The sequence below is a fragment of the Chelmon rostratus genome, chromosome 2, assembly GCF_017976325.1.
Source record: "Chelmon rostratus isolate fCheRos1 chromosome 2, fCheRos1.pri, whole genome shotgun sequence".
NCBI classification, from domain to species: Eukaryota; Metazoa; Chordata; class Actinopteri; order Chaetodontiformes; family Chaetodontidae; genus Chelmon; species Chelmon rostratus.
In genome coordinates, this window is record NC_055659.1 from 1774416 (window position 1) to 1785146 (window position 10731).

General features: G+C 47.1%; 1 protein-coding gene across 1 annotated transcript; it reads left to right on the forward strand.

The window, feature by feature from the left end:
• Window positions 1–2362: 2362 nt before the first annotated feature.
• Window positions 2363–10093, forward strand: gdf5 (growth differentiation factor 5). The gene is made up of 2 exons (XM_041958556.1): window positions 2363–3295; window positions 8251–10093. Exons 1-2 carry the CDS (start codon window positions 2416–2418, stop codon window positions 9237–9239), a joined length of 1869 nt encoding a protein of 622 aa, XP_041814490.1. The 5' UTR covers window positions 2363–2415; the 3' UTR covers window positions 9240–10093.
• Window positions 10094–10731: the final 638 nt, after the last annotated feature.

The window sequence follows — 10731 nt, forward strand, 5'->3', positions numbered from 1 at the left end:
AGCAACAGGAGCAAAGTGTTTCCTGGTTCGTCTCAGGTGAGGCGAAGGTGAAGATCTGGGTGTGTTTAAGTCCAAAGTATCGATTTATTGCTGGATATGCAGTCTGCGTGCTGATAGAGAGCAACTGGCCTCTGCAACAGCAATGTTTATGTTTAGTAACAGTTTGAATGTGGTGAAGTTACAACATGAATTCACAGAAGCCCAGAATACTCTGAGAATGGGGGCCATCGAGCATTGAGGGAAAGGGGTAATGTGCGTTATTGTTGCAGAGGGGTTGTATTTACTACGAGGGGTGCTGCTGACTGTAAGAAGAACATAGAATATTACATGAAATGGGTGCTTTGGAATTATATAAGTAAAGAGTACCATGGAGTAATATGGACCATATAAGTGAATACTGTGCAGTGCTAAGAAGTAAACGTCCAGCCTTTGACCAGGCTTGGACTTCACTGTATGTCCTGTGCAGTTCAGACATATTTGTAATCAGGGACGGGCGTTTGATCAGTCGAATCGTCCGGATCAGATTGACTTTATGTGCGATCCATGACAGCCTCATGTTATCCAATCACTTGTGTTCATCCATCATGTCCTCATACAGAACAGACTGAGAGAGAAAAGCAGGGAAGTTGATTTGGACAGAGAGTGATGGAGAAACACTGCACCACAACAGCAAACCGCCAGAGACCCTCCTCCACTGCCAGATCTCCACATTTGAACTCCAGCTTTCTGGCTGCTAATTATTCCTCAAGCTTGGTCTAAAATAAATTTATGACACTAAGCTGGCGCTCCCTGTCGCATCATAAATTAAACTGGCAAAAAGTCTCATAATCCAAACCGAGGCCCCCTGTCCTCCGGCGAAGGAGGGAAAATTAAAAGGTGGAGAACGTAAACGTGGATGTTCACAGATGAGACTCTGTGACCCGTCTCTGCATTTCTAAGCAGGAACTTCATTTGTTTTTTTGTATTTTCTGCATCATTCACTCAGTCACTGGTCTGAGTGGACCGACTTTGAGATGCACTTCACTCAGTGTTGTTATATTTATTACTGCTGGGCTATTTACCAAATTAAAATATCATTTTAATTGAATGTTACACACAACGAGCTCATGTTCTCCCCTTAAAAAACTGAACTGTTAGCTGCAGCAAACAGTCAAACATACACGTATTAACAATTAGAAAGAAACAGTGAGGTGTAAAGAGCCATAGTAGATTATAACATGATGATACCACATTTTAGTTCATCAGCCACACACTGTGTTTGTGTCGGTGCTGTCTGGAGTCAGTGAGTCACATTTAAATGCATGAAAAAGAAAAACAGGCCATGAAATACCCATCATGTGGGAATATAAACTCCCAAATTTCCAGAAGAAATACAGAAGTAATGTAATAAATACATAATACACAATAATACATAAAATACAGAATGGATGGTGAGTACTTCAACTTTTGGTCAGCAAAGTACAATTAGTAGTAATACTGCACTTTCACTTCAGTAACCGTTTCGGTTCAGGACATGTGCTGTACTTGTACTTTTAAATTGTGGTATTATTACAAATTGTGGTATCTCTCTGTGTGTGTGCGCGCGCGTCATGGTGGGCTACCCTGACACCCCTCTCACCCTCCTGTTTGGAGACAGTGGAAGCCTTCAGGTGACATAATGCGAGCCTCTTTCCTCGGGGGGGCTTGGAGCCGTTCAGTGTTGCGGCCTGAGTGAGTCACTGGTGGAAACAGAGGAGGAAGATCTGAGACGAAATATTGCTGCTAAATGAGTTTGGACAGGATGACATCACGGGGTAATTAAAACAGCTTTCTGGAATTCCGTTTCCAATTCCTGCGCTCAGGTTTGTTGGAGGATTTCTTCGAGCACCTGCAGGTTGGTGTGTGAGTGAAATATTTTCACTGGACGGAGTTCAAACTTTGAAGGGAAAGAGAAAAAAACGGAGGCAGCGGCATTACGCCATTCTTGCCTCTCTTGGAGGAAAAAAGTGGGATTTAAAGAAGTTCCTTACAAGATATCCAACAGAATCGTGCCGTGGAGTGTTTGATGCAAGTCCACTTTCTCTGCCTCCTCTCGGGTTCGTGTCACAGACGCGACCTCTCCAGCACTATGGTTCTGACGCATGACGCAGGGGAGAATCAGGGTTTGCAGGATTTGTTTCTCCAACTTCTAAAACTCACTTGTAGTCCATGTTTTATCTTTTACAACCTCGCATATGTCTACAGCCTATTTCAGACGAGAGAGGCACTTTTTATTCATTTCATGTCTGGCAGCGCGCAGAGTAAACTCAGAGGATGAAAGACTCGGACCCAGCAGGACTGCTCCCTCTTCCTTTTTTAAGCAAACGGGTCGATTCATTCTGAACAGACTGCGGTTTAATACAATGACGGCCTGGCAGAAGGCAAAAGGGCTTTAGGATGAAAGCTGTGAAGCGTTTTTCTCTTCTGCTGAGCTGCTGGACTCTCATTTACCTGGATCCCGTCCTCGGTTCGCTCAGCCGGACCAGACCGACCGAGCACCACCGTCACCGGCTTGGAGAGGCAGCAGAGCGCGCGGCAGGCGGCGGGGAAGCAGAGCAAGCTCACCGGCGGACCGGCGGAGTGAATACGCCAGCCGCGGGCAGGCAACCCGTGACCGCTTCTGGGACGTGGAAACCCGCACCGGTGAGTCCGGCGAGGATTACGCGGATCCGCGCCGGCCCGCCGTTAATCAAGGGCGAGACGACTGTTGTTAAAAGCAAGCTTACAGCAGGGACCTCTGCGTCCTCATCCTCGGCAGCGCGCAGCGGAGCCTTCCCGGGGAACCGCGCGCAGCTGCAGCAGCAACAACGGGACAGAGCAGTCGGCTTGGGGCGCAAAGAGGCTGCCCGCTCCTGGCTGCCCGGCGGGGACGTTCACGTTAAAGCGCACGCTCCTGCGGCTTTTAGCGCACATGCAGCAGGGAAAGGAGTCGGGACTTCGGATGTTGGAGGGGGAAGGGTTGGCTCATCGGGGAAACATTTTGGGAGAGTCGCTTCCAGAGCGAGTGCAGCTGCTCCAGTGCGCACCGGACCTCCGCAAAGAGCCATCGGTGCGCCAAAGCAGCAGCAGAACGCGGGTCCGGTGGCGCTGCGGGGAGCCGGCAACAAGGCCCTGAAACTGAGCGACCGAGACGCGTATCACAAGCAGCCGCTGGTTGTTCCTCACGACTACATGCTGTCGCTGTACTGGTCTCTCTCCAGCGGGGACCTGAACAGAAGCGCTCTGCATGAAGCGGGTCTGGCCAACACCATCACCAGCTTCGTGGATAAAGGGCAAGGTAAACCCCACCGCTCTCATCAAGTTTTCTCTCTTCCACCTTTGCACAGTCACACAAGAGGGCTCCAGATAGCGTTTCATCGGGTGATTATTACATGAGTTTTTATTGGGGAATTTGTAAAACCACGTTTATGTTAAGTTACAGAGACAAAGTGATAGATCATCTCCTGAAAAGCTAGACTCACCCCCACACCTCTCAAAGATATCACTCATTTGGAATATTTCTCTTTTACAAGCCTTTTCTGATCATAAAGACTTAACTGGTCTCCAGACTGCAGTCAGTCACATCTCCTCCACTGCCTCATGTTAGCAGTGCAGCTTCAGTGTGAAGCTGCACCACCTAATGATTATTTTCCCTTTAGTGTGAATTACATTTTGGTCATTAAAAGTATTTGGAGTATATGGTTGACTGCAGAGAAGCAGAAGTGCTGATTTAGTGGATTATTGATCAGAAATTTGAATAGTAGTGCTGAGCTGAGAGGAACTAAAGGCTGTGACAGAGGAGAAACTATCAGGGAGATGATGTCTGATTTCTGGGCTGAGACGCTGGAGGTCAACCGCCAGTCTGGAGGTTATAGAGAAGGGCGGCGCTGGAAACAGGGCTGTAAATTGTCTAAATGTAGGCACGTCTGTGCTCGGGAGTCCATGAGGTAAGAGAGTTAGAGCATCTGGAGGGGAGTCAGAAAGGTCAGCTGCTCCCGCACAGACATACAGAGGGAATGATGGGAGAAGAGGTGACTCTGTTAGTCATAACTGTGCTGGAACTGACTTCAAAGCTGCAGCGAGCACATCCACAGTTCACTCTGGGGTAAAGGAGCAGTTCAAATCTTCTAACTGGATTTAGCCAGGCTAGCTGTTTCCACCTGCTTACAGTCTGTTATGCTAAGCTAAACTAGCCGGCCATAGCTTCATATTTACAGAACAGACAGAGTGGCATCAGCCTGCAGGTCGTCTTCTCACTGTGAACGACTTCCAGCTGAAGTTAGAACATTTTTTTGGTTATTTTACAGGAGAGATTTCTGTACCTGTGTTTGTCTCTCTGCTCTTCTGACTGGTTCGAGGTGGGTGGGACTCATGTGGAAAAACACAATATCACAAAACCCAGTTTTAGAGTGTGAAACTCTGAACTTTCACTTTCATTGCTTCATATTCAACCGTGAATATTTAACTTCAGAGAGAAATGTTTTGGAGTTTTGCACATGCATGTAGCTGTGTGTATTTATACTCATGTATTTGTGTGTGTTTCATTTTGGTTTCTGTCAGCGTGTGTGTGTGTGTGTTTCTGGCCATCTGGTCAGCCATTGGCAGCACTGCAGCTTTCAGTGATATACGGCCTCAGGAGGGTAAATAAACACTCCTCGCAGCCACAAGTAGGGTGGCCCCCCTGTGTAATGTTATCTTTACGGTGTAAAACTGTTTAAAACAATGTTTAAATGACCAGAGTTGAATATTTCTGGCTCTGCTAAAGGTTTACATTTCGGGCACTTAATGTACTTTTAATTTGGGCTTTATTTGTTTAGTGTGTCCCCAGCAAATCGCTGGTGACCTCCTCCGCATGATGAGGAGCAAGCGAAGGTGTAACTGATGGCCTGACACATCTCTTCCCCCGCAGTTGTTCACATTATCTCACTTCCCCTTTTCTTTCTTTCTTTCTTTCTTTCTTTCTTTCTTTCTTTCTTTCTTTCTTTCTTTCTTTGCCTCTCCTCTCTTTTGCCACATGTTGTTTCGATGTCACCTAATGCAGCCGAGTCTCATGTTACACATTACAGCTACGTGGTGCTGAAACACATAAATATTAAAGCTTAGTGCTGTGCATTCGTTTCTTTACAGCCGACACATTAAATTACTGCATGCTTTATTGTATTTTCAGCATGAAAATCACAGACAAAAGAGTTTTTCAGGATTTTTTCACCTTCGTAGCGCGGTAGAATTACTGAATGGTCTTTCAACATGTTCATATCTTTCGACAAAGGCATCCTCTTTACGAGAGTCTGAAAAAGTGCTTTTTCACCTCCAGTTTGGGGGATTTTTTATGCTCACAGATGAGCTGAAGGGAGGAAAGCGGAAAGAAAAGAAGGATGACGAAGAAAGGATTTATATAAATGAGCGTAGGACAGCTTACAGAAACACATATGACTTCCTGACATGTTCACGTGACGACGGTTCACATGACGATGTTCCCTGTCTGATGTAATGTTGTTGAATTCCCCCCCCCCCCCCCCGCACCTTCACCTCACTAAGCAAAGCTGCAGATACGCTTTGATGCCCACTTGGCTGATCTCTGCCCTGTTCGTCAGACCTGCTGCTTCCATCCCAGCCATGGCTATAATCTATGCAAGCTGGGTGCCAGTCTGAGAGAAAATGTGATGTCCTCTGCGTGCACCAGGCTCTTCATCATCTTCTATCGGCTCTGCTACAGACACTAGGAAGTTACTGTCCACCTTTAAAAGCCTCCTCCACCCTCGACCTCCTCCACCTGCCATCTCTCTCTCGGCCGATTGCTTTGCAGCCTTCGTTTATGGCCGATTCACCACCCAACCACAATGCACGTCCTCAGATTAAGAGTGTGTCCCTTACTGCATTTTGTCCTCTCACTGAGGAAGATGTCTCCAAACTTCTTCCTTTGAGTCGTCTCAATACTTGTTCACTGGATCTTATTCCCGCCCAAATCTTTTAGTCCATCTCACCTACAGTCACTTCTGTCATCACTTCATAAACGTTTCAATGTGCAAGTTACCCGATCCTAAATCCATCTCAAGTTTAAAACTACAGGCTGGTTTCACTCGCAGTCTTCTTATCCAAACTTCCGGTGCACCCAAGTCTCAGACTTCCTCTCTTGAAATAATCTGCTTGATCCAAACCAGTCTGCCCTCAAGAGTCGTTCCACTGAAACTGCACCGCTGTGAGTGATCCCAGCAAGATGCGAGCTAACGTCAGGGTTTCTGCCAGCACCTTTGACCATCAAACCCCTGTTCATCTTATCTGAACATGACATCTGTGGTACAGCAATGCTGTGGCTGGAGTCCTACCTCACAGAGCCACAATCCCAAGTGAAAAGAGTTCAAGAATCAGTTTATCTTCAGTGGAGTTCCACAAGGATCTGTGCTAGGTCCCCTTACTCTTCTCAGAATACACCACCTCCCTTTGTCCAGTTAACCGCTCACATGTTTTTTTCTTACCACTGCTATGCTGATGATGCTGCACTCTCTCTGTCCTTCCTCAATGTGGCTCTTAGCCTCCCTCAGTGATAATCTCATAATGGATGATGCAGTTCCTCCTTCAACTGATCTCTGGTGATCCCAGCCAGTCCGTCTGTTCAGGACAATACTAGCATCCAGCTCAGCTCCACCTGGCTCTCACCATCAATGACTGTGATAAATCATGATCGTGCAACTGGACTGATGACCAACTAACTTTCATTCGTCACGTTAACATCTGTCATGTGGCCCTGCTGTGTCACACAGTGTAATATAAGAAAGATCAGGTCTTATCTGAGTGAGTATGCTGTTTAGCTCCTTGTTCAGGCACTGGTCACTGCGATAACACCCCTTGAGCACAATTGCCAGCCTCCAGAGTAAAACCTCTGCAAGAGGTTTCAAAATGACGTCTGGTCTATAAACCAGCAGCTCATGTCAGTCCAGTTTTCATCACCCTCCACTGGCTCCATGTTGCTGGTTGCATGAAGGTAAAGTCTCACCTACAGACTGGACAACCTGAACTCTCTCATTCAGGTTTATGAACCTTCTCACTACGATCTGCAAATGAATGATGACTGGAAATCTCAGTCCGAGCTTCGGTGCGCTCCGTCTGTGGTGGAATGAGTTACCGACCTCAGTTCGGTCAGCAGAACCTTTTCCTGAGAGCATTTACTCACCTAATTCTCTCTCTTTATCTCTTCGTCCCTCTGTAGCTTTTTTAAAGTGTTGTTTTGACATTAAAATATCAGCTGAGGTGATCAAACACACACCTGAGAGTTCATCTAAACCTGCATCAGTTTCATCCTCTCTGTTTCAAAAGAACGTGACAGTTTGAAATCGAATTGCTCTCAGTTTGATCTTCAACCTCTTCCGCAGAGAAGTGCCAGGATGTGTGTGTGTGCTGTTGATGGCTTGTTTCCTCTGCAGCAGATGCTGGTTGACTGTCGATCGGCAGTGAATAGCTGCAGGTCCGTAATAACAGGCCTGTTTACAGTCTGATGTGGTCTCCCTGTCTGGTTCTAATGTACTTTTCAATGCATGCTAAAGTCCTGGATGGGAAGGAGGGGGAATGACATGAGAAGAAGTGAGCAGAGTTTAGAGATCTGCTGCTGGTGTGTGTGTGTGTGTGTGTGTGTGTGTGTGTGTGTGTGCTGTAGTGGATTTCATTGCTGGATTTCATTTGGACATGGAAGTTCACTGGTTTCCCTCACTGACAACAAAAGAAAACATTACACACCACACCGTTCAGTTCATTCCTCCTGTTTCTGTTTCTGTGCCTGTGTGTGTGTGCGTGTGTGTGTGTGTATGTGTGTGTGTGTGTGTGTGTCAGCCTCCACCTGCAGAAGCAGGCTTTAGGAGATGTGTAAATAAATCTTTTTGCCTATAAACTGCCTGAAAACAGTGAAGAATGGCCGCTTTAATTCCCTGCAGTCCAAGATGATGTGTTCAAGTGTCTGACAGTCAAAGATATTTACTGTTTATTGTTTCCTGTGACAAAGAAAAGCATGAAATCCACAAATCTGAGAATCTGGAACCAGCAAATCTGTCATTTTTGTTTAAAAAATGATGATTGATATTAAATTTATTTGATTAAAACAGTTAATGTTACTGATTAATCGATCAGTTTTTGTGCTCGTTGCAGCTGAATGTGCCACACACCCATCAAGCACCTCTGCTGTTATCCACATGTCTCCGTGTCTGTCTTTCGGTCACTTTGAGCTCACGTTTCTGTGTCTTTGTGTCTCCGTCCTCGTCGCAGATGAGCGCGGGCCCCAGCTGAGACGGCAGAGGTATCACTTCAACGTCAGCTCTCTGGAACGAGACGGGCTCCTGGGGGCCGAACTACGCATCCTGAGGAAGCGCCTGTCTGACCCCCGCAGAGCCTCAATGGGATCCACAGTCGCTGACGGAGGAGGAGGAGGAGGAGGGGGAGGAGGCTCGTCCCCATGCCTGAAGCTGTACACCTGCGCTTCAGGTAAACAACAGGCTGCTCTGCTCCAGACGAAGACTGTGGAGGATCTGCTCGGTGGAGGCGGATTTGGCACTAAATGGGAAGTGTTTGACATATGGAAAGTCTTCAAGGGCGTCAAAAACCAGCAGAACCAGCACTCCCAGCAGCTTTGCTTTGAGCTGGAAGCCCTGGAGCACAGAGGGGGTCGCCCCATGGACCTGCGCACTCTGGGGTTCGCCCGACCTGGCAGGACCAACAAGGAGAAGGCCTTCTTCCTGGCGTTTGGCAAAAGCAAGAAGCGCGACCTTTTCTACAACGAGATCAAAGCGCGGTCAGGCCACGACAACAAAACCGTCTACGAATACCTCTTCACCCAGCGCCGGATGCGCCGAGCTCCGGCCGCAAGGGGGGCTAAGAAACCGCCGCAGCAGCCGCCGCCCCAGTCCCTCCCCCAGCATCAGGTGGTGAAGACACAGACGAGGCCGCGGTGCCACCGGAGACGACTCCACGTGAACTTCAAGGAGATGGGCTGGGACGACTGGATCATCGCGCCACTGGAGTACGAGGCCTTTCACTGCGACGGCGTCTGCGACTTCCCCATCCGCTCGCACCTCGAGCCGACCAACCACGCCATCATACAGACCCTGATGAACTCCATGGACCCGGAGTCGACGCCGCCCACCTGCTGCGTCCCGACGCGACTCAGCCCAATCAGCATCCTCTACATCGACTCCGCCAACAACGTCGTGTACAAGCAGTACGAGGACATGGTGGTGGAGTCGTGCGGTTGCAGGTAGCAAAGACAGGCGAGACAGAGCGAGACGGGAAGAAAGACAGCGGCCGCCCCTCACTTTCAGGAAAGACAGACCTGTTTGATAATATTATGATCAAACGTAAAAAGGGAAGACAAACAGCGTGACTGAACTCACTGCTACGCAACAGACACGACTCTTCACACTGAAGTGGACTATCAGACTGCATTCCACAGACTGTGACAGACTAAACAGACAGAGATAAACTGCACCCACTCACTGAAACTTGTGTGTAATGTTGATGTTGGTGGTGATCAGATGCATCTGAAAGAAGCCAAAAACAACCAGAACAGTTGTTGAGACACTGTCTGAGTTTGGATTATTAACGACTGCTCTCACTTTAGACTCCAATAGATCTTTATTGCTTTCGTTTTCTCTCTTCACGTTTGTATCTTCGCCCTGATTGGTGTAAAAAGTTTTAAATGCTATTGAAACGTTTCTGAATTATACTCAAAAGTGCCCTTTTTTCCAGCACTCACCTGCCATTGTGCCTTTGCCCATTCAGCCGTACGATGAAGAGTAATTTGTGCGCCTTATCCAGGACTTTTGTATGAAGCATGTAAAGAATTTCTCATGTATAAATACAGGCCAGTGATAAAGTGCTAATCTGACCTGCTCCAAATGTGGGAAAGTTGCATAAACTACTCTTCAATAAAAAATGTGTAACTGACTGAGCTCCAAGCTCCTATCAGTCTGAACCGCTGCCCCCCAGGCTCTGTAGACTAAACTATCACAGGAATTTGTAGGATTTTCAGAAGCCAAATCACCATTTAACCCAAAAATGACTGTTTGATTTGGTTTAAAGTGTTTCTGTGGTCGGCTTCACAATCTGCTGCGAGTTTGGTTAAAGAGGTCAGATGGTGAAACTGAGCTAACAGGTATTAAAAAGTTATTTCTTTCTCACTCGCTGTCTGTTTATTAATGCCCCCCCACTGACTTGGATTTATATCTCTTGTGTTTTCTACATCCTCATGCATGACCATGTCAAACTTCATAGCGGAATCATTTGTATTTGGACTTCAGTGAATTTTGAATCACTTGCCCTGTTAACAGTTTGAGTGACACGCCTCAGAGCCAATCAGAAAGCTCTAATTATACTTAAGAGCAACAAACGAGCAATGGAACAGAGCCGATCTGACCAACCAGCCCACACCAGCAGCAGATGGAGCCTTCAGGTGCGATTTGTGGAGTCTGGGTTGCAGATTTTTCCAGTATTACATCTCCGGTTTTTCCAGATTTGCTTCCTTGTTTGCAGAAAACCAAACAAAACGTTTGTGTGAGCAAATGGCTTCCTACAAATGAGTGTGACGGTGTCTGAGAGTCCAAAGCGTCTTTGAAGCTCGATCCAAAAGGAGGGCAAAGCATCTCACTTCAGGCATCCCAGGTATTTACAGCATGTATGATCGACCCAGTGTCGCACTAAAGCGTGTAACAGACTTTCAAAATAAAACACTTGATGGTCGCTGATGAACCAGAA